The following is a 24605-nucleotide window of genomic DNA, read 5'->3' as shown; positions in this document are numbered from 1 at the left end:
TATTGTTAATAAATTAAAGGTGTTTAATGATAATACAAGAATGTTTAATACATATAGTTAATATTGTTAACAAGTTAAAGGTGTTTAAAGATAATACAAGCATGTTTAACACATATAGTTAATATTGGTAATAAGTTAAAGGTGTTTAAAGATAATACAAGCATGTTTAACACACATAGTTAATATTGTTAACAACTTAAAGGTGGTTAAAGATAATACAAGCATGTTTAACACATAGTTAATATTGTTAACAACTTAAAGGTGGTTAAAGATAATACAAGCATGTTTAACATATAGTTAATATTGTTAACAAGTTAAAGGTGTTTAAAGATAATACAAGCATGTTTAACACATATAGTTAATATTGTTAACAAGTTTAAGGTGTTTAATGATAATACAAGCATGTTTAACACATATAGTTAATATTGTTAATAAGTTAAAGGTGTTTAAAGATAATGCAAGCATGTTTAACACATATAGTTAACTAAGTCATTTTGTTTTTAGAACAAACTAAAATAAATAGACACATTGCAAGAAAACCCACTATTTTGCATGTTTTGTTTGTTGTACATCACTGATCGTGTTTGAGTCTTAGTATTTTATGTTTTAATGGATGAGCTTTTATCAGTGGTGGCCTAGTGGTTAGAGTGTCCGCCCTGAGATCGGTAGGTTGTGAGTTCAAACCCCGGCCGAGTCATACTAAAGACTATAAAAATGGGACCCATTACCTCTATGCTTGGCACTCAGCATCAAGGGTTGGAATTGGGGGTTAAATCACCCAAAATTATTCCTGGGCGCGGCCACCGCTGCTGCTCACTGCTTCCCTCACCTCCCAGGGGGTGAACAAGGGGATGGGTCAAATGCAGAGGACAAATTTCACCACACCTAGTGTGTGTGTGACAATCATTGGTACTTTAACTTTAACTTAAATATAGGTTAAATGAAAAGTGTGTCACAAATCAAATCTATTATTGATATTATTTATTATTTCTGGCGTGCGTTGTGCCAGACTCTGTTCAGCGGTCCTTGAAGGTTCTGTAAAATCACCTCAGTCTTTTTTCCACTGAGTAAAGAACGATCACTGTGGGAGACATTAAGCACAGCTGGTATGTTCAGTGTGAACAATTGAATAGCTTAGTTGCTCAGACAGAAATGTGTTTATATAAGTTTAGATTGGGGTATGTTGTTTTTTTGATAGGGAAAGATGTTAATGTCTCCTGTTTTCAAGCAGAAGGTGTGCTGCTGAGAGGTCTGCTAGTATATCTGATTGGCAGACACGCCTTTTCCCTCGGTCCGATAATTATCATGCACCCTTGTTACAAATGGACCCGTTTGATTTTAGACACCCACGGCTTAATACATGTCTCAATGTTAAATTCTGCAAGCACATTAATCTGCTGTATTTTTTAGAGATGTCCGATAATATCGGACTGCCGATATTATCGGCCGATAAATGCTTTAAAATGTAATATCGGAAATTATCGGTATCGGTTTCGAAAAGTAAAATGTATGACTTTTTAAAACGCCGCTGTGTACACGGACGTAGGGAGAAGTACAGAGCGCCAATAAACCTTAAAGGCACTGCCTTTGCGTGCCAGCCCAGTCACATAATATCTACGGCTTTTCACACACACAAGTGAATGCAAGGCATACTTGGTCAACAGCCATACAGGTCACACTGAGGGTAGCCGTATAAACAACTTTAACACTGTTACAAATATGCGCCACACTGTGAACCCACACCAAACAAGAATGACAAACACATTTCGGGAGAACATCCACACCGTAACACAACAAAACAAATACCCAGAACCCCTTGCAGCACTAACTCTACGGGACGCTACAATATACACCCCCGCAACCCCCTACCCCACCTCAACCTCCTCATACTCTCTCAGAGAGAGCATGTCCCAAATTCCAAGCAGCTGTTTTGAGGCATGTTAAAAAAAAATAATGCACTTTGTGACTTCAATAATAAATATGGCAGTGCCATGTTGGCATTTTTTTCCTTAACTTGAGTTGATTTATTTTGGAAAACCTTGTTACATTGTTTTAACGCATCCAGCGGGGCATCACAACAAAATTAGGCATAATAATGTGTTAATTCCACGACTGTATATATCGGTATCGGTTGATATCGGAATCGGTAATTAAGAGTTGGACAATATCTGCAAAAAAGCCATTATCGGATATCTCTAGTATTTTTTTATATTCCATGTATTCAGAATCACACAATGATCTAAGGAGGTTGTTTGCTGCAGTTACTGTTCTAAATTTAAAAAAGAAAGAAAGACAACAGTTTGAAAATAATCTTTTTATAAGAGGTTTTTTTTTCAGTACATGTGACAAAATAATAACTTAATATCTACAAAGAACTATTAACATTTTTTTTTTTTTTTTACATAATTTACATTTTTGTGTGCATTTTGTCAAATATTTTCAACTTTTTTTTTTTTTTACATTCTTTTTGGACAAAGTCAAAACATTTCTTTAGCTACATCCTAACATTGGCAACTTTAAACTCAGGGTCAAACACACACACACACACACACACACACTACCATAAACAACATGCTCACCAGATGATTTCACGTCGTTTTTTTTTTTAACCCTGCTTTGAGTAATGTTCAGCAAGAAGATAAAAAAACAACAACACTTTTCCCCCCACGTCAGTCACAAAGTCATGCTTTCAGTTTCAACACTTGAATTCGGAAGTGTGCAAATAAACAAAGTCAGAAGATGAGAGCAGCTGCAGTTTCAATCACATCTGGATATCACTTCCTCAATTTGATGAAATGATTCGTCGTGCACTTTTTCGTTTCTAGCAGTTGCCTCGTTGAAGTGCTTGCGGTTTGAATCGTCTCCGGGTTTTTCTTAATTTGGTTTCACTGCGGTTACGTGTGTATTCGTACGGGCATAGCGGTTACCACGACAACATAAAAGTAGACTCGATCCAGATCACGGCGTCTGTAGCTGCCTTCAACTTCTGTGGATTAGTAAACTAATGTCATATTTGATTAATAACAGTCAACACAACTTTCAATAAATGCCACATATTTGGCAAACTCAACTGAAACTTTTTTTTTTTTTTTTGCTCTGGTCTGTTTGCACGTTCTTGGTCTTGGAATGTGACATCTCACCATGCAGCGACGGCACATCTACAAACTAAAATATTCAACAAAAACAAGTTGTTGTGCAGTTCACTTCCAGCACAGGAGCTTAGTGGACAATAAATAAAAAAAAGGCGGAGGCATCTAGGCGTTGAGGTATTGGCGGCGTTTGTGGTGGCGTAGGAGGTGTTTCGGGAAGAAGGGTCCCTCGGCGTCGCTGCCCAGGGAGCTGCTGAGGGACTCCTCGCCTGAACTCATTATGTCCTCACACGAGTCCTCACTGTAGAAAAACAAAAAAAGTACACCGTCATTATCATTGCATCAACAAAAACAAACATCCTCTTTATCCACCAGCTGATGGTGACATATCGGAAAGTCTGGTAATCAGCTGACTTTCTGTTTGAAAACCAACAAACATCCTCGTGTTTCCCTTATATTTATGTTCAGGTCGCCACGAATAGATTTGCAGCTACTTGTTTTCCCTTTTTTTGGAGCCTCGGGTATTGGCCCAGGGTTTCCCGCAGCACGACCACCTTAACAACAAAGAGCCACCGCCTAAACTAAAGTCTTACATTTTTTTTAAATTTGTTATTTATTTTTTTGTCCTGTCCAGCTTCTCAGGCAAGTCATATAGTTGATGTAGATGCCCATATGGTGTTCAGGGATGAATAGTCTCTCCTATTGCTATTGTACTATTTTTTTCAGCTATAGTTACATTCATCATTAGTAATGTAGCAGCCTAGTTTTGAATGGCAGGGTCCCTGCTATCACATGTTGATAAAAATATAACATTTACAATATTTACTCTCACTCATTTGTATACTCTAGCCTTTAAATAGACTCCCTTTTTAGACCAGTTGATCTGCCGTTTCTTTTCTTTTCTTTTCTACTCTGCTCCGGGGTGGACCGCTAGCCTGTCCATCAGATGGGGACATCTCTACGCTGCTGACCCGTCTCCGCTCGGGATGGTTCCCACTGGCCCCACCATGGACTGGACTTTCGCTGATGTGTTGGACTTTCACAATATTATGTCAGACCCACTCGACACCGAGGATGTCGTTGTGGCTTGTACAGCCCTTTGAGACACTTGTGATTTAGGGCTATATAAATAAACATTGATTGATTGATGATTGATTTACATAATAAAAATCAACTACAGGCTAAGCATGATGAGTTGAAGCCTATGTCAGCATGTGGCCCCACTTTTAAGTCTTTTTCTCAAACGCTTATTTACAGTAAGTCATTAATTTGACTTAGTCATTATTTTGTTTTAGTAAGTCAATATTTACTAAGTCAAAATAATGACATACTTAGTATCTCAGGTAACTAAGACTGTTTTGTGTTTTGTTTTTACTTCACGGAAAAAATATCGAGATATATATGCCATTCAGCATACGGAGCGGAAAACACAACCAAAAATTGTAGGCTTCTTCATGCGACGAAGCCGGCCTACTTCACCACAGTCTATATGTAGTCCATTGCTCCCCAAGCAGCGATGAGATGGAGACGTGATGGCGACAGGCCAAATTACACTGTTTCTTACACCCGCCTAGCCCCTTCCCCCTGGAGAGACACCACCTTAACTAACAAATATTCTGGGGGAAACACTGTTGGCCGATACCAATATTGATCCGATACGACATCAGCAGGAAACAAACATACTCGTATTGTTTTGTAGTGTGGAATGTTGGCAAATATTTGATCATGTGGCCGAGCAGGTTAAAACAGGTTATATATTTAAAAAAACTGACAAAATGACGTAACCGTGCAGCAAATATTTGCAGAAATTATTCTTGAAAATGTGTCTTCTATTCAGAATCCTTGACAATAAGAATCGCAATTTCGGATGTTTTCCGTTTGGACACACCTTCTCATTCACTGCGTTATCTTTATTTTCATGACTATTTACATTGTAGATTGTCACTGAAGGCATCAAAACTATGAATGAACACATGTGGAGTTATGTCCTTAAGAAAAAAAAGGTAAAATAACTGAAAACATGTTTTATATTCTAGTTTCTTCAAAATAGCCACCCTTTGCTGTGATTACTGCTTTGCACAGTCTTGGCATTCTCTCAATGAGCTTCAAGAGGTTTTCACTTCACAGGTGTCATAGTTTTGATGCCTTCAGTGACAATCTACAAATAGTCTTGAAAATAAAGAAAACGCATTGAAATGAGAAGGTGTGTCCAAACTTTTAGCCTGTACTGTGTGTTTAGCTTTAGTGCTTAGCTGTTGTGTGGCGGTTAGCTCTTAGTAACTTATAGCATACCATGTTTACCTTTTTGTAAATTCAATAAAAGATAACATTTGCGTGTTAGATGTTACCTGGCTGTCTTAACGCGCTTATATTAGAGATTTTACACACAAGTCGATAAAATTCAATACTTTTTTTTTTACTGATATCAGATTGGAAGTCCGTACTTATTTATGGGACTGTCTGAAACTTGACTACTTATAACACCGCTCATATTCACCTGGTCTGCCAGAGAATAAGAAGATGTAGCAGGAGAAATCTGTGTTGCCAACTAATTAGCGAGTAGTCCGACACGTATAGTGATGTCTTCAAATGTGTCTTCTATATGTTGGATTTATTCAGCGTCTGAGAAAATTAAGTGGCGGTTTTACTTTTGTGTCTGTGGTGCGTTCGTGGACTGCCAAACAAAGCACAAAATCTTAATGCTTGACGAAAAACATTATCAATAGAGATGTCCGATAATATCGGAATGCTTTAAAATGATCGGTATCGGTTACAAAAAGTAAAATGTATGACTTTTTAAAACGCCTCTGTACGGAGTGGTCCACGGACGTAGGGAGAAGTACAGAGCAGTTGCGTCTCCCAGTCATACTTGCCAACCCTCACGATTTTCCCGGGAGACTCCCGAATTTCAGTGCCCCTCCCGAAAATCTCCCGGGGCAACCATTCTCCCGATTTCCACCCGGACAACAATATTGGGGGCGTGCCTTAAAGGCACTGCCTTTGCGTGCCGACCCAATCACATAATATCGAGGGCTTTTCACACACACAAGTGAATGCAAGGCACACTTGGTCAACAGCCATACAGGTCACACTGAGGGTAGCCGTATAAACAACTTTAACACTGTTACAAATATGCGCCACACTGTGAACCCACACCAAACAGGAATGACAAACACATTTCGGGAGAACATCTGCACCGTAACACAACAGAACAAATACCCAGAACCCCTTGCAGCACTAACTCTCCCCGGACGCTACAATATACACCCCCCGCTACCCCTTATGCCCCCCCCCCATGTCAACCTCCTCATGCTCTCTGAGGGAGAGCATGTCCCAAATTCCAAGCTGCTGTTTTGAGGCATGTTAAAAAAAATAATGCACTTTGTGACTTCAATAATAAATATGGCAGTGCCATGTTGGCATTTTTTTCCATAACTTGAGTTAATTTATTTTGGAAAACCTTGTTACATTGTTTAATGCATCCAGCGGGGCTTCACAACAAAATTAGGCATAATAATGTGTTAATTCCACGACTGTATATATCGGTATCGGTTGATATCGGAATCGGTCATTTAAAAAAAGCCATTATCGGACAACTCTAATTATCAATGAAACATAAATACAAACAAATGGTGGGATTTATACATGAAAGCAGTGGGTGCTGCTGTGGGTCCCTCCCCGGTGTGGTAATACTCCACCAGAAAATGAATTGTTCCTCTCTCCGAGCATCCATCAAGATTATATGCACATGTGTCACGGTTAAATCAGACATCATGATTGTGTTTCAAAGAGTTTGGTCATGTCATTTTTAAATGAGTCATTCAAAGTGTACATTATTTCCATAACTTCCTGTTTTCTCCTGACTTTCAACATATTTCAAAACAAGTGTGATGTCATGGAAACTGGTCTGAGTGAGACGTGACTGCTGTCACGCAACATTGCGAGATACGTGAGGCGCGCCTCTGTGACGTGTGTGTGTGACGCGGGTGTGTGTGTGTCGTACCCTTTTGCCTTGGAGAACGACCACAAAACGAAACAGTGCGGGGAAAAAAACGATTATTCCTTTAAACTTCAGTTCAGTTTGAGTTCACACCTCAAAGTCCAATTTGAGTCTGCTTCTCTTTCGCTTTCCATGAGGACTTTTGGGTACTTTCCTGCAGACAATACATGTTGTTACATGACTACTGATATCATGCGAGTGTTTGTTTAGCGCCTTGTTGCCCAGGACACGTCACAGAGACCCAAGCAGAGTGCCAGACACTTTTAAATACTTCAGCTTTACTACTCTTGTGTTGTCTGTACACTTTGGCACCCACTTGTATTACACTGACGGAGTTATTCTTCATAGAGGATTCCAAAAAATGACTTATTATGAGACCATAAATAGCTATTGTAAAATATCTTGTCACGCAAATGATCTGTGTGAAGCTGACCCATCTTGTCATTGCTGTTAATTTGTGCTACAAAATGTTGTTTTAAAGCTTTGTAGATTATATTTTTAGATCAGTGATGTCGCCCAGCCCCCCGAAACTCCAAATCTCACTAAACTTTTCCCATCAGTTTGTGCTGTTGAAAACATTTGTGCCATTGTAGTTTTAATGTTATTTAGGTTTTATTATTCACAGACAACCACCGAACCTTGTTCAAGTGTTTACAATTTTGTCCCAAAAGTTTGTTTTTATCAAAAGAAACATTTGGTTTTAATGTTAACTAGAGATGTCAGTTAATGGCTTTTTTGCCGATATCCGATATTGTCCAACTCTTAATTACCGATTCCAATATCAACCGATACCGATATATACAGTCGTGGAATTAACACATTATCATGCCTAATTTTGTTGTGATGCCCCGCTGGATGCATTAAACAATGTAACAAGGTTTTCCAAAATAAACCAACTCAAGTTATGGAAAAAAATGCCAACATGGCACTGCCATATTTATTATTGAAGTCACAAAGTGCATTGTTTTTTTTAACTTGCCTCAAAACAGCAGCTTGGAATTTGAGACATGCTCTCCCTGAGAGAGTATGAGGAGGTTGAGGTGGGCGATGGTTGGGGAGGCGGGGGTAGGGTGTAGCGGGGGGGTGTATATTGTAGCGTCCCGGAAGAGTTAGTGCTGCAAGGGGTTCTGGGTATTTGTTCTGTTGTGTTACGGTGCGGATGTTCTCCCGAAATGTGTTTGTCATTCTTGTTTGGTGTGGGTTCACAGTGTGGCGCATATTTGTAACAGGGTTAAAGTTGTTTATACGGTCACCCTCAGTGTGACCTGTATGGCTGTTGACCAAGTATGCCTTGCATTCACTTGTATATGTGAAAAGCTGTAGATATTATGTGATTGGGCCGGCACGCAAAGGCAGTACCTTTTAAGGTTTATTGGCGCTCTGTACTTCTCCCTACGTCCTACAGCGGCGTTTTAAAAAGTCATAAATTTTACTTTTTGAAACAGATAATTTCCGATATTACATTTTAAAGCATTTATTGGCCGATAGACATCTCTAATGTTAAAGTTGTATAATTATTCATACTTGTAGTGATGTGCAGATCGATACTGAAATATCAATGGCAAAAATGTTTGTTTTAACGTTTGGGACAAGTTTGGAGACATTGGTGTGTGTAAGGGTGGCTGGGTGACGTCATTGGTCAAAAAAATTTATTTTAGAATTACTTAAAAACTGTAACAGCAAAAACTATTTTTTACGCCACAAACGCAACACAAACAAACATAAGTTGGATTTTACTATTTGCAATAACAAATTGCAGAATTATTTGAAGCCATTTTTTTTCTCGAAGTCAATGTCCCTAAAATTCTGGACCCTGGAAAATGTTATACAATATTAAGAAAATATGCTTAGTATATTCAAATAAAAATAATATATTTGTTATAATATAAAACAAAAATATAAATTTTTTCAAAATATGCATATATTTATATTTAGTTTTTTTTTTTTTGGGATAATATACAGTACATGCCAAAAGTTTGGACACGCCTTCTCATTCACAACACAAGTGATGGTCCCAACCCCATTGATAAAGCAAGAAATTCCACTAATCAACCCTGATAAGGCACACCTGTGAAGTGAAAACCATTTCAGGTGACTACCTCTTGAAGTTCATCTAGAGAATGCCAAGAGTGTGCAAAGCAGTAATCCGAGCAAAGGGTGGCTAGAATATAAAACATGTTTTCAGTTATTTCACCTTTTTTTTGTTAAGTACATAACTCCACATGTGTTCATTCATAGTTGTGATGCCTTCAGTGACAATCTACAATGTAAATAGTCATGAAAATAAGGAAAACCCATTGAATGAGAAGGTGTGTCCAAACTTTTGGCCCATACTGCATGTAAATGTCCAGATTTAAAATAACTTAATATTTTCATGGCGTGAACGAGAGACTTGGATCAAGCGTCAAAACTCAAAATTCTCACCTTTCGCTCTCGTCCCAGCAGCCCTCGGGGATGGTAGGCAGTTCGGGTACGCTGCGGTAGCTGCTCTGGAGGTTCTGGGCGGTACGGCGAGACACGACCCACTGCAGTTTCCTGTGATTGGGTTTGCTGCACTCTGGCGAAGCGTAGGCTGACAAACACTGAGCGACTTGAGTGCGCCACAGCAGGAGTTCAGCATCCGCAATCTGAAACCAAACAAAGACACCGGATCGTTGAGCTCTTTGGCCGTTCTGACGTCAGTAAAACATGCATATTGCTGTCTTGTGTGAGCAACTGTGTGCACAAACTGGTTTCTTTGTAGGCTTGGAAGATAAAAAGGAACCAGGATACACAAAAAAAACCCACTTGTTTAGGTTGGAAACCTGATCGAATGTCTGCGTAATTCCTTATAGATCTATATAGGTGGTGATGATGCAACTGAACAGTAAACAACATGATAATTGTGTTAACCTTTAGGACAAAATTGCATGTTACATTTGACAATAATACATTCATAATTTCAATACCTCTAAATGATGTTTTCACCTCATTTCATACTCTTCACTAGAGATGTCCGATAATGGCTTTTTTGCTGATATTCCGATATTGTCCAACTCTTAATTACCGATTCCGATATATACAGTCGTGGAAATAACACATTATTATGCCTAATTTTTGTTGTGATGCCCCGCTGGATGCATTAAACAATGTAAAAAGGTTTTCCAAAATAAATCAACTCAAGTTATGGAAAAAAATGCCAACATGGCACTGCCATATTTATTATTGAAGTCACAAAGTGCCTTATTTTTTTTAACATGCCTCAAAACAGCAGCTTGGAATTTGGGACATGCTCTCCCTGAGAGAGCATGAGGAGGTTGAGGTGGGTGGGGTTTGGGGTAGGTGGTAGCGGGGGGTGTATATTGTAGCGTCCCGGAAGAGTTAGTGCTGCAAGGGGTTCTGGGTATTTGTTCTGTTGTGTTACGGTGCGGATGTTCTCCGGAAATGTGGTTGTCATTCTTGTTTGGTGTGGGTTCACAGTGTGGCGCATATTTGTAACAGTGTTAAAGTTGTTTATACGGCTACCCTCAGTGTGAGGGCTGTTGACCAAGTATGCGTTGCATTCACTTGTGTGTGTAAAAAGCCGTATGTGATTGGGTCGGCACGCAAAGGCAGTGCCTTTTAAGGTTTATTGGCGCTCTGTATTTCTGCTTTTTGAAACCGATAATTTTGAAACCGATACCCATAATTTCTGATATTACATTTTAAAGCATTTATCGGCCGATAATATCTGCAGTCCGATATTGTCGGACATCCCTACTCTTCACTGGTAAAGCGATTGTGATCTTAACCCTTTTTATGTAAAAACATAAGCAAAAACTACTATTGGCTCCAATTTAAATCCTTTGGCTTTTAATCTTAATGTCCTCCTGTGTCCGGGGAATTATTTTCAGATTTTGTAAACAATAACAAAAAACGATTTTATGATGATGAAAAAATATCAATCTTAATCATATTATTGGCATCGTTACTGTTGATATTTGTATCGATCCACCCACCCCCGTTTACATTAAGAGCTCTATTTTAGCGGTATACATGGCTTCTTTTATCCACCTACTAGTGTAGCATGTTTGACTGTTCCTTGTCTAGTTCTCCAGTGATAATGATACATGTTCATCTAGCCTATTTATATTCATTTGTCCATCAGTAAAATATTTTTAAAGACTACTCCAATTGTTTAGCTGACTATTTATATCTGTGTGTGGCATTGCATTAGTGTTTTACAAGAATAAATAAATACAAACAGATTAATGCCACGTACACCATCTGATGTGTGGAGACATTTCACCCCAACCAATGTAGGCGGAAAAGCTGTGTACATTTGCAAATACTGTGCAAAGAGCTACGTCAAAAATGCCACAAAGATGCAGCAGCATATAGGCAATAGCCCAATAATATATCATTATTGTAATTCCCATATATTCCCATTAATTCCCATGAACGGTGTCCAACTTTGAATAATCAAAAAATGGTCAATAATTCCAAACTTCCCAAGCTTTATTCCCTGTGGTACATTTACACCCCATTGCAACCCTACACTTGATACATTTTCCCCATTTTTAAAGACTTGTGACGTTAAATTGTGCTGTTCTTTGTTGTGGTTTACCTTCAGGTGTCTCTGGATGTGATGAGCTATTTCCATCATGTCCTCCGAGTGAAAGGCCTCGATCTCCAGTCTCAAGAGAGCGAATGCTAGAACGGAGGGCTGGATGGACAAAACAAATAACATGTCCTCAAAGTGCTGTATTCACGATGACAATTTAACCCTGGCATGAATTCCTACCTTGGCTTTGGAGAAGGATATGCGACACAGACAGGCTTTAAGCTGAGCTTCTAGCTTCTCCAAGCTCAGAGTCTCCTTCCTGTTCACACGGACACACAAATGTCAGTCCAGTTTTTTCAAGCTGAAGCCATGATCACAACAGGAAATGTATTTTGTTTCCTACATGTATATGCAGACCACGTGAAATTGCTGATGGAAATTGTATTTAATGTCACGAGGTAACAACGTAGCTAACACGTATTAGTTATGTTTGTTGTCCCTTATAATAGCGATTTGGCAAAGTTTAGCTTATAACACATTGGCACATTTGTCTGCCAATGTGTATGTGTGTATAAATTATATGTACACATTAGAGATGTCCGATAATATCGGCCTGCCAATATTATCGACCGATAAATGCTTTAAAATGTAATATCGGAAATTATCGATATCGGTTTTAACCTCCCGATAGACTCCCGAATTTCAGAATTACCGTAAATCTCCCAGGGCAACCATTCTTCCGATTTCCACCCTGACAACATTATTGGGGGCATGCCTTAAAGGCACTGCCTTTAGCGTCCTCTACAATCTGTCGTCACATCCGCTTATCCTCCATACAAACAGCGTGCCGGCCCAGTCACGTAATACATGCGGCTTTTACACACACACACACACACACACACACACACACACACACACACACACACACACACACACACACACACACACACACACACACACACACACACACACACACACACACACACAAACACACACACAAGTGAATGCCAGGCATACTTCATCAACAGCCATACAGGTCACACTGAGGGTGGTCGTATAAACAACTTTAACACTGTTACAAATATGCGCCACACTGTGAACCCACACCAAACAAGAATGACAAACACATTTCGGGAGAACATCCGCACCGTAACACAACAGAACAAATACCCAGAACCCCCTTGCAGCACTAACTCTTTCGACATAAAAGTGACAATATATCATATTGTAGGTGTTTTTTTTATACACATTGCATTCATATTTTGCTGTTTTTCACATTTTTGTTGTGTTTTGCTTGATTGTAAAAGAGACAACTATCGAGGAGCTGGTCTGAGAAGTAAAAGAGGAGCAGCGTTCATATGTTGTTAATATTCAGTGTTTTATTGTTCATAGTTAATATTGTAAATCCCACTTTATTTTAATGTACATTTTGGGTCTCCCATTAAGTAAAAAACTGTATAACACCATTACGTTTTTTTGTCATAACTTTTTTAGAACTCTATCGGACATTGTGACTTTTGGTATTAGTGTTCCTGAAAAAAAGGGACCCAAACACACATACAGATTACTAGAGATGTCCAATAATGGCTTTTTTGCCCATATTCCGATATTGTCCAACTCTTAATTACCGATTCCGATATCAACCGATACCGATATATACAGTCGTGGTTTGGTGGTAGCGGGGGTGTATATTGTAGCGTCCCGGAAGAGTTAGTGCTGCAAGGGGTTCTGGGTATTTGTTCTGTTGTGTTTATGTTGTGTTACGGTGCGGATGTTCTCCCGAAATGTGTTTGTCATTCTTTTTTGGTGTGGGTTCACTGTGTGGCGCATATTTGACATCTCTAATTACAAACAAGTGTTTGATTGAAACAAAGTCAATATTACACAACAACTAAAGAGTTCAAACTACTATCTGTTAGGAATGTTAATAATTTTGCAACAACTCATTATTCAATTCGAGTCCGATTCCTGGGATGACATTTCTATTCAGAATCGATTCAACACAATTCTTAATTGAAACAGACTCTCGCAATAAAAATGATTTGGTATAGAAATGATGATAAAACATTTTCAAAACAAGCTCCTTTTGGCTGTACAACATATGAACAGAGAGTAAGCGCGGAACTGGCCTAAAAATATATTTAAAAAAAATGTTTAATCCATTCAGAATGCTGTTGATTGTGTTTACTTGGTTTATTAACTTAGGGTAGCGGCTCCATACTGTATGGACATATTTAGCTGCTGGCTGCATTGTTTTTTTCCACGGAAATCGGCTGATACTGATTGGTGGCCGATAAGATAGCCGCATAGTTGAAAATGTTACAGTTTTGAGCGGTTGACACACAGTAGCCCACGCAAATATTCAGCAAAGCCCACATTGATCATAACTGGTTATGCAAGTTCAAGCAGCCGTAAGCAACAAATCTTATCAGCCCACTTCAGCCAGACGCAGCTGTCTGATAGTTTGGCTGCCGGCCCAAAACGGCGTACACAAACAAACCCAGAGTGCGGTGGAAAAGCACCAGCGAGCACAAAAACAAAGAGATTGTGTACAAGCTGGCTGCAAAAAAAACATTGACTGACTTGAGTTTGCAGATGACATGTCTGCCACAATTAAGCCCGAAAAGTATGTTAAAAATGTAAATGCTTCCTTGTTTCATTTTTACAAATCACATTAATGAGTGTTTACTTTCTGTTTGTTTTAGGGCTAATTGAGGGTTAGCTCATTGTGGTTAGTGTGGGGTGGTGCTTGTTGTTTTCATATATTTCCTCATGACTTGTGTGTGTGTAGTGACTCCCAAGGTGTGTCTGCTTCTTTTATTTCAGATGTGTCACCGTTTCAAGCTTTCTCTAACCAAGAAAAACAAGCTAAATGTATGTGTTGCGGAGTGGCGGCCATTCTCACCGGTGTGTGGAGTGGGACACGGTGATCTGATGGTACAACTGCAGGAAGGTTAAGGCAGTAACGGATTTGGACTTGAAGTCCAGCTTCTCGGCGATGATCTTCTCCATGCGTCCGAGGTCGGACACGGTGAACCTGCACTGTCCGATGCGGATGAGCTCGCCCGTGGGCGCGAGGTTGCGCTCCTCCTCCGTCACTTTTGCCGCCATGTGGAGGCAGCTGAGGCTGACGCAGGACAAGTGTTTTGGTTGGATCTGGAATAGGACGACATTTTATTCAGTTATTAAACATCAAGGTGGGGGGGTTTTGACAGCAGAAATATAAATTGAAGCTTAGCGTACCCTCATCATGGCTAAGAATCTGTCCAGCAGGTTTACAGCCAGGACGAAGGTATGTGTGGTGTAGCCAAAGAAGCTGGTCAGGCTCCACAGGTCTTCCACTTTGGCATCTCTGCACTTGGCTGAGATTCGTCCATCGTTCTAGGGAAGAAAAAAAAAACACCAATTATTAGAGATGTTCGATAATGGCTTTTTTGCCGATATCCGATATCGTCCAACTCTTGATTACCGATTCCGATATCAACCGATACCGATATATACAGTCATGGAATTAACACATTATTGTGCCTGATTTTGTTGTGATGCCCCGCTGGATGCATTAAACAATGTAACAAGGTTTTCCAAAATAAATCAACTCAAGTTATGGGGAAAAAATGCCAACATGGCACTGCCATATTTATTATTGAAGTCACAAAGTGTATTATTTTTTTTAACATGCCTCAAAACAGCAGCTTGGAATTTGGGACATGCTCTCCCTGAGAGAGCATGAGGAGGTTGAGGTGTGGGGGTAGTGGGGGGTGTATATTGTAGCGTCCAGGAAGAGTTCGTGCTGCAAGGGGTTCTGGGTTTTTGTTCTGTTGTGTTTATGTTGTGTTACGGTGCGGATGTTCTCCCGAAATGTGTTTGTCATTCTTGTTTGGTGTGGGTTCACAGTGTGGCGCATATTTCTAACAGTGTTTAAGTTGTTTATACGGACACCCTATGGCTGTTGACCAAGTATGCATTGCATTCACTTGTGTGTGTGAAAAGCTGTAGATATTATGTGATTGGGCCGGCACGCAAAGGCAGTGCCTTTAAGGTTTATTGTCGCTCTGTACTTCTCACTACGTCCGTGTACCACTCCGTACAGCGCTGTTTTAAAAAGTAATAAATTTTTCTTTTTGAAACCGATACCGATAATTTCCGATATTACATTTTAAAACATTTATCGGCCGATAATATCGGCAGTCCGATATTATCGGACATTTCTACCAATTACCGTATTTTTCGGACTATAAGTCGCAGTTTTTTTCATAGTTTGGCCGGGGGTGCGACTTATACTCAGGAACGACTTATGTGTGAAATTATTAACACATTACCAGAAAATATCAAATAATATTATTTAGCTCATTCACGTAAGAGACTAGACGTATAAGATTTCATGGGATTTAGCCATTAGGAGTGACAGATTGTTTGGTAAACGTATAGCATGTTCTATATGTTATAGTTATTTGAATGACTCTTACCATAATTTGTTACGTTAACATACCAGGCACGTTCTCAGTTGGTTATTTATGCGTCATATAACGTACACTTATTCAGCCTATTGTTCACTATTCTTCATTTATTTTAAATTGCCTTTCAAATGTCTATTCTTGGTGTTGGGTTTTATCAAATACATTTCCCCAAATAATGCGACTTATACTCCAGTGCGACTTATATATGTTTTTTTCCTTCTTTATTATGCATTTTCGGCCGGTGCGACTTATACTCCGAAAAATACGGTATTTAATTATATGAATATAAGATGACCCCTCTTTTTTGGAAAAAAATATATTGTGACTGGTTACTAGTACTATAGGGCTGCACAAAAAAATGTGTTATCTGGGTCACACTAACATGCTTTTTCGATTGTGCTGAACAAACTGAATCAAAAACAAGAGCTGCCATTTTACTCAAGGACTGAAGATGTTTGGCGTTGGCGTGACGTCCGACACTTGATGCCCTAGTTCTATCCACTGATGGCCATGACAAGACTCGCTGGTCATTTATCAACTCACACGGGGCGCGAATTGTAATAACGAACTGATTAATTTGTCTTATCAAGAAAGTCAACAGTCCTTCCAGGACTTCCCATTAAGCATGGCAGAAAGGCCATTGGATGTTTCTTTAAGGACATATATTTGATCATTTAGGCTGCAGCTAACGATTATTTTTGTAATCGACTAATATTGATTATTGGCATCAAACACACTTTAAAGCCTCAATGTGTATTTTGAGGATTCAAGGAACCTTGTCACGCTAGAACATGATATGACATGTCCTGAGGTCCCAGATTTTGACCAAGAAATACCACAACAACAATCAGGAAAATAGTTGGAAGACAAAAAATCTGCTTGTCATAACTATCATCCTTTTTTCCTAATCAAATGCACATCATCAACACTAAAAATAAACTCTCCACTGTTCACTGCTACAGATCACAGCATCCACACACCATCGTTCTCATTCAGCGGCCTTACATAAAATATTGTCCACTTATTTCAATTCTAAGCAAGACAATTGTGATTATATTTTTTCCAGAATAATTCAGCTAGTATTATTAGTACATATGCTGTGCTCTACCACCCCTGTTCCTCTATTCTCTGTTATGAAGATGTGTCTACCGTATGACAATGAGGACATAATCCCATAAATTAAATATATTCCACACCCCTTCGTCTATACTAGGGGTGTCAAACATACGGCCCAAGGGCCGGATCAGGCTTTATCCGGCCCAAGGGATGAGTTTGCTAAGTATAAAAATTAAGCTGAAATTTTTGAATGAAAGAAACTGCTGTTCTAAATGTGTCCACTGGATGTCGCAATAGCAATTCTTTGTATCTTTGTAGATGATGCTACATGTGTACGATATAAACCACATCAGTTGAGGAAAATTATCAAACTACATAAATAACATCCTGTAATTTGATTTTGATATACTTTTCTTATGTTGATAGATTGAAAATGAACACCAATGACTGATGAACATTATCACATCATTTATTCAGAAAATATAATTTATGACAAATAAAGATAGAACACTATTAACCGCAACATGTTAGTTTAAAAAAAACAAAAAAAAAAACAACATTATGATTTGTACATTTTCAGAATGTGCTTGTTCTGTTTTCAAACAAAGAAAACAATCTGAAGTTGTCTTTATTTTTAAGTTACCGTGCCGTGATTTTACCAGTCCGGCCTACTTGGGAGTAGATTTTTCTCAATGTGGCCCCCGATCTAAAATGAGTTTGACACCCCTGCTCTATACTGTGTTTCTCTACTGTAACGTGAGGTAAATGTACGGTTTCAAAAGATTTCTTCCTATTAGTTTGACCGTTTCCTTGTCATTGCAGTAAATCAGGTGACATCCGAGCTGGCAATTATCATTTTTACACACTTTACTACCAACTTTACAAAACTGAGTTATGGTTCCGAAACCTGAGACTATTGGTGTTTTAGCACAGCATATCTTATCCATAATGTATTCTTATCACCCGATTTAAAAATATGGCTACAAACCGAATGTGAAGCGACCTTTTTTTATGAAACACGTTAAGTGTGAACATTTTCAACAGAAAGAGAACAAATAATCGCTAAGGGGTAGGATACAATTACCTGTTTCTTCCTACACATTTTGAGACATGTTGAATTGTGTAACTGATGTAACTTGTCTGGAACAAAATAATCCACGAGTGACTATGTGGAGTGACTCACCTGGTTCGTGGACTCGATAAGACTCAGGCCAGTCTCCTTAGGGAGGTAGTCTACCTCCTGGTCATAATTCACCCTCAGCTCCTTCATCAGTTTGAAGGCATCCATGTCTCCGCTGCCACTCACGTCTTTTTACTACCACAAAAACAAGAAAATTATTGATGAGATAAATCATTATGCTGTATGTCAGTGGTTCCCTGGGGGTTTTTTTCCAGTGAAGTAACCATTTTTGGTTGAAAAGATGATGTAGAAAACAGGGCTATTTGATTCCAAAAAGTGCCTTATTGCAGTGAAACTTGCCAAGGGACATGTTACCAAATATTAACATTGTTGTATGTATACTTTTGACCCAGCAGATTTGGTCACATTTTTAGTAGACCCATAATAAATTCATAAAAGAACCAAACTTCATGAATGTTATTTGTGACCAACAAGTATGTGCTCCAATCACTCTATCACAAAAAAATAACAGTTGTAGAAATTATTGGAAACTCAAGACAGCCATGACATTATGTTCTTTACAAGTGTATATAAACTTTTGACCGCGACTGTACGTTCTCTATATCCATCATTGTGTATTATTCTAACTGATCTTTTTTGTAACACGGTTCTTTCTTTCTTTCAGTTTATTTCGAACATAAACACACTTACAGCATAATAAATCACACAATTTCATATCATTTCTGTTTACATCATGTCCGAAAAGGAGTAGGAAGAAGCAAAGCTTATTTAATCCTACCCCTTTCCCACCTCAGAGCGTTTACAAATATATACATTCATTTACTGACCTTTTCATATAGTAAAATTACATCCGTGAATGAGCAATACAACAGTTTTGTAATATGTAATTAGTTAAGTCAGTCATTATAAACATACTGAGATGAAGAATATCTTATTTTTTAATAAGGTTGAAAGTATTTCTCATAGTTCTTCTTCTTTGTACTTTGTAAGCACTATTAATTTGAACAACCTCTTCAACTGGATCATATCAGTACAATGTTTAACTTCTTTACTTAATCCATTCCATAATTTAATTCCACATACTGATATGCTAAAGGTTCTAAGTGTTGTACGTGCATACAAATGTTTTAAATTAGACTTTCCTCTAAGGTTATATTTCTCCTCTGTAGTAGAGAATAATTATTGTACATTCTTTGATTGATTGATTGAAACTTTTATTAGTAGATTGCACAGTACAGTACAGTACATATTCCGTACAATTGACCACTAAATGGTAACACCCGAATAAGTTTTTCAACTTGTTTAAGTCGGGGTCCACGTTAATCAATTCATGGTACATATATATACTATCAGCATAATACAGTCGTCACACAAGTTAATCATCAGAGTATATACATTGAATTATTTACAATCCGGGGAGGTGGGATGTGGAGGGGGGAGGGTGTTAGTCTAGGGTTGAAGTTGCCTGGAGGTGTTGTTTTAGTGCGGTTTGGTAGCAGGTTATAGTTTGCTTTGTACATCATTTTAGCTGTTTGCGATTTTACCAAATCATCAAACTTTAATATTTTTGACTCAATAAATAAAGGGTTTGTATGTTCTCTATATCCAACATTATGTATCAGTCTAATTCAGTGGTTCTTAACCTGGGTTCGATCGAACCCTAGGGGTTCGGCAGAGCCTCCACCACGGAGGTAAAGACACATCCGACTTATCGTGTAAATAAAAACTTCTCCCTATCGGCGTATTATGGATACCCCCAAACAATGTTCCCTCTAATTTTCCATCTGATTTGCAGGTTGTTTGATTGATCGATTGAAACTTTTACTAGCAGATTGCAAAGGAAGAGAATACATTATATGAAACAGTACAGTACATATAACGTACAATTGACCACTAAATGGTAACACTCGAATAAGTTTTTCAACTTGTTTAAGTCGGGGTCCACGTTAACCAATTCATGGTAATGTGTGTAAGGTGTGTAGATTGTTCTTTGAACAAGGTGATGTTCATGCACGGTTCATTTTGTGCTCCAGTAAAAAAACATATAACTTTTTCTTGAATTTGAAAAAAAATTAAAATGTTGTTTTTCACTAAAGAAGGGTTCGGTGAATGCGCATATGAAACTGGTGGGGTTCGGTATCTCCAACAAGGTTAAGAACCACTGGTCTAATTGATCTTTTTTGTAACACCGTTAACGAATGTAGCGCACATTTGTATTTAATGAATGAAGTGTACTTTTGTAGTTGTTTCCCTATATTTCAGCATAATAACTCAGATATGGTATAATCCAGACCTGGGCAAATTAAGGCCCGGAGGTCACATGCGGCCCGTTGAGCTTTTCAATCTGGCCTGCCGGACATTCCCAAATATTTTTTTTTAGATCTTTAAGATGGAAAGTGTAGCTGCCGTTATGATGTGCAGTGATGTTTTCTAATGACCGTAAGTGTTCCACTATACAAAGTTTTTCAATGGTTGTAATCTGCGTTTATGGTTGATATACCAGTTACTATGGTAATCTAATTACCGTATTTTTCGGAGTATAAATCGCTCCGGCGTATAAGTCGCACCGGCCAAAAATGCATAATAAAGAAGGAAACAAACATATAAGTCGCACTGGAGTATAAGTCGCATTTTTGGGGGAAATTTATTTGATAAAACCCAACACCAAGAATAGACATTTGAAAGGCAATTTAAAATAAATGAAGAATAGTGAACAACAGGCTGAATAACCAACTGAGAACATGCCTGGTATGTTAACGTAACATATTATGGTAAGAATCATTCAAATAACTATAACATATAGAACGTGCTATACGTTTACCAAACAATCTGCCACTCCTAATCGCTAAATCCCATGAAATCTTATACGTCTAGTCTCTTACGTGAATGAGCTAAATAATATTATTTGATATTTTACGGTAATGTGTTAATAATTTCACACATAAGTCGCACCCCCGGCCAAACTATGAAAAAAACAGCGACTTATAGTCCGAAAAATACGGTATGGTCATCTAATTAGTTACTATGGTAATCTACGTCACAGCAGCTCAGATGAGGCACCAAGCAGTGTGGGTGGGAAGGGTTTCCACAAACAGGAGGTTTTCACAACAAAGTTCTAAAGCTTAGTGATATATAGAATAGAAAGTACTTTATTGATCCCTGGGGGAAATTCAGCAAATATCAGATATATCAGATTGTAGGTGGGTTTATTTTGTACCCTTCGCGTTCATATTTCACTGTTTTGTTGCATTTCACTTGATTGTAAAATATGTCGATCGACATTCATATTTTGTCAATATTCAGTGTTTTATCGTTTATAGAACAATTTAAAATTCCATTACGTTTAAGGCGGTCTGTCATAACGTTTTTAGCATTCAATCAGACATTATTGTGAGGTTTTGTATTAGTGTTCCTAAAAATAGATATACCGGCCCCCAGACACATTTTTTCTCTCTAAATGTGGCCCCCGAGTCAAAAGAATTGCCCAGGCCTGGTATAATCGTACATTAGAAGTAGAGATTAAACCAATACGGTGTAATTTAATACAAGATAGCACCTTTTAAAGGGGAGTCTCACAGCCCGGCCCACTTCCCTTCAGTTCCACTCCGGTGTCATATTTCCCTGGTTAACGCCTTCGGTGGCCCCTGGCCGAAAACAACTGCTTGTTTTGATGACCCACTAAGGTTTTTTTGGGCCACACAAAGACATTTAACACACTTCAGTCATACATTTGTTTCATTTTAATGACGGTAAACAAGCGAACTAGCGTCGACTGCAGCTAGCCAGCGAAGTGGCGTTTTTAAATCCTCTCCTAGGAGCGGGGGATGGGTTGTTATGTACCTTATTCCCCAAACACACAACATTGGACTATTCTGCACGGTTAATATCGAAACAAAAACGAATTTACACACCATATCGTATGCAATTTGTTTTGGTATATATAAATATGTTTTTTGTTTGTTTGTTGTTTTACCTAGTATCGGTGCAGGGTGCCAACAACTAGACAAGAAAACACATATAGACGGTAGTAATTCATGCAAACTGATGGAAAATGACTATTATTATGCTAAAAGAACGAAACCCAACGTGAAATCTTTGCAAAATCATGCCATTATTGTCTGTTTTGTTTCCCTTCTCCGTCAAATTATAGGGAAAATCCGCGCATTGCATTCCTATAAATTTCTAGAAGTGATTCTTACCTGTCAGGGTAAATTAGATCCACATATCTGTCTTGTATTCCTTCAAAGGTTCTACTCTCCTTTCTCCTTTTGCTCTTTTGTTGATGTTGCTAACACATACGCCCACTTAGTGACGTCACCGGAGGACGAATATGGTGTAAGAATAGAATTCGCTTCTGCTCAACAAGCCAAATGCCTACCGTTTTATTTATGTACACAAACCTATCTGGTGTATTACTGCTTTAAGGTAATATTATATTATGAAACGTAACGAAATCTGCCATTGGGATTTGAAATTCAACCGACCTTGGGGGAATAAAAAAAACGACTCCTTCAATGGACGTTTCTGTTAACCAATCAGCGGGAGGGATTTTGCACGGTTCAAATTGTCCGCCCAAAATGGGCTTATTTGATTGGCTCTTGTCCGGTGACGTATTCCCTTACGCAAATATGGCATTACGTAAAGGAGTGTTGTTTGATCACAAATGAAAAGCTGCTCTACGCTGTAATTACGTTTTCAGTTCATAATTGGGATGGTTGATGGAATATATAGGAATGATACATACGTGAAAATAATAACAAAATACAACATTTTTACGTATATTTTACGCTGAGAACACACACCCATTTTTGCGTAATGACTCCGTTGTTTTTCGCTCAAGCATGCGCGCATGCGCATGTATTTTAAGCGTTAAAAAGCGGATGTATCTTTCCACCGTTAACAAACATTAAACGAAACAAAATAAGATACACAGAATAAAACATTTCTCACTTTTACATAGGGTATTATTGCTACTTTACGCTTCCTGTCAGTTGCCTGGCCAAATGTGCAAAGGCAAAATGTCGTAACGGCATCTTAACATTATATACTTTGAGGGAATGATGGGACATACCCAAATCTGCTACAGTGGAAAAATACTGCGTATGATTTATTTTACGAAATAAAGTAACATCAGTACTTATAATTATAGTACTCGGTAAAAGGTTTATTTTTAAGGCAAAAAAAATGATATTCATTTACTATTACTTTCTTTGAAACATTTATTCAGCATTTTTTAACTTTAGAAAGTTATATGGTTGAAATCGATAATGATGCCAAAAAGCATGAACATAGATGGGAAGTCGTCAAATGCTTATTTTGAAAATGTAATTTTGTTTATAGATTGTATGCAATCTGTTGTTGTGTTCCCTAATTTGAGTGTACATAAATTAAGGTGTGTGTTGCTGAGCCCGACCTGGACATAATCTGGACTGGACCTGGTTCTAAGAACCCTTTAAACCAGGGGTGTCCAAACTTTTTCCACTGACGGCCGCACACGGAAAAATTTAAGGATGCGGGGGCCATTTTGATATTTTTCATTTTCAAACCATAACAAAATATATGGAATTTTTTTTAACCTTTAGGGCTCCCGGGGACCATAAAGGGTCTCAGTCATTAAAACGTTAAAAAATAAGTCAAATTATTATTATTTTTTTTTATTTAGCGCTTACAGTAAATCTCTATATCAACTTCAGGTTGATAAAAAGTAAAAAGAAAAAAGGTTTTATGCCTTTTCTGTCAAAGACAATTTGTTTTTTTATAGCAAAACTGGAAATATGCAGTATTTAGTAATTAGAGCTCTAAAAGATCAATAATGCACGAGACCATTGATTTTAATTCATTAATATTTTTGAGAAATCAGTGAAAATATTAATACAATCCCACTAAATATATTTGGGATCCAAAAGGTCCCCCACTCATAAAGTGATAAATTTGTATTAGTTTTTTTTAAAAACTTTTAACACTTAAGTTACGAGATCAACTTCAGATATATCTGTCGATTTTACGTATGAACTATTATTTTGTTTGTTTTTATGCTCTTTTGTGAAAGAAAACTTTGATGTTTTTATATGGCAACCACACAACATATGCAATATTTTTTCCACATAAAACATTTTAAAGTGAAATTTTTGAAGTAATTGGAGCCATGAATAGGTCAATAATTCATTATAACATAGATTTTTTGGTCTTTTTTTTTTTCAATGGCAAAAAAAATAAAAAATAAAGAAAGACAAAAGAATAAAAAACAGCCTGCATGGCAGCTTTGTGTAAACATTGCAACTTTTTCTCGTTAGATTTCACCTCATTCCACTTTTTTAAATGTTTATTTTTATTTTTGCAA

The 24605-nt window shown here is 38.0% G+C and overlaps 2 protein-coding genes across 5 annotated transcripts in view; one reads left to right on the top strand and one right to left on the bottom strand.

The window, feature by feature from the left end:
- Positions 1–15298, top strand: part of taf1c (TATA-box binding protein associated factor, RNA polymerase I subunit C) — a 50197-nt gene extending 34899 nt beyond the window's left edge. The window contains exons 16-17 of one of the 4 annotated variants that reach the window (XM_062031536.1): positions 11681–11952; positions 14438–15296. The gene's annotated coding sequence lies outside the window, so the exon portion shown is untranslated. Of the gene's footprint in view, positions 1–11680 lie in introns of all 4 variants that reach the window. The other 3 variants (XM_062031537.1, XM_062031538.1, XM_062031535.1) reach the window with 3 other exon arrangements.
- On the bottom strand, positions 2179–22726 carry ccng2 (cyclin G2). Its single transcript, XM_062031543.1, has 8 exons — positions 22465–22726; positions 18308–18439; positions 14855–14992; positions 14517–14767; positions 11852–11930; positions 11675–11773; positions 9514–9716; positions 2179–3390 (listed from the first exon to the last, which is right to left on the bottom strand). The coding sequence occupies exons 2-8, from the start codon at positions 18410–18412 to the stop codon at positions 3255–3257; spliced, it is 1011 nt and encodes a 336-aa protein (XP_061887527.1). The 5' UTR covers positions 18413–18439; positions 22465–22726; the 3' UTR covers positions 2179–3254.
- Positions 22727–24605: the final 1879 nt, after the last annotated feature.

Source organism: Entelurus aequoreus, linkage group LG21 (assembly GCF_033978785.1).
Source record: "Entelurus aequoreus isolate RoL-2023_Sb linkage group LG21, RoL_Eaeq_v1.1, whole genome shotgun sequence".
Taxonomy (NCBI): Eukaryota; Metazoa; Chordata; class Actinopteri; order Syngnathiformes; family Syngnathidae; genus Entelurus; species Entelurus aequoreus.
Note: the sequence above shows the minus strand (reverse complement) of the source record. Positions and strands in the feature narration are given on the sequence as shown.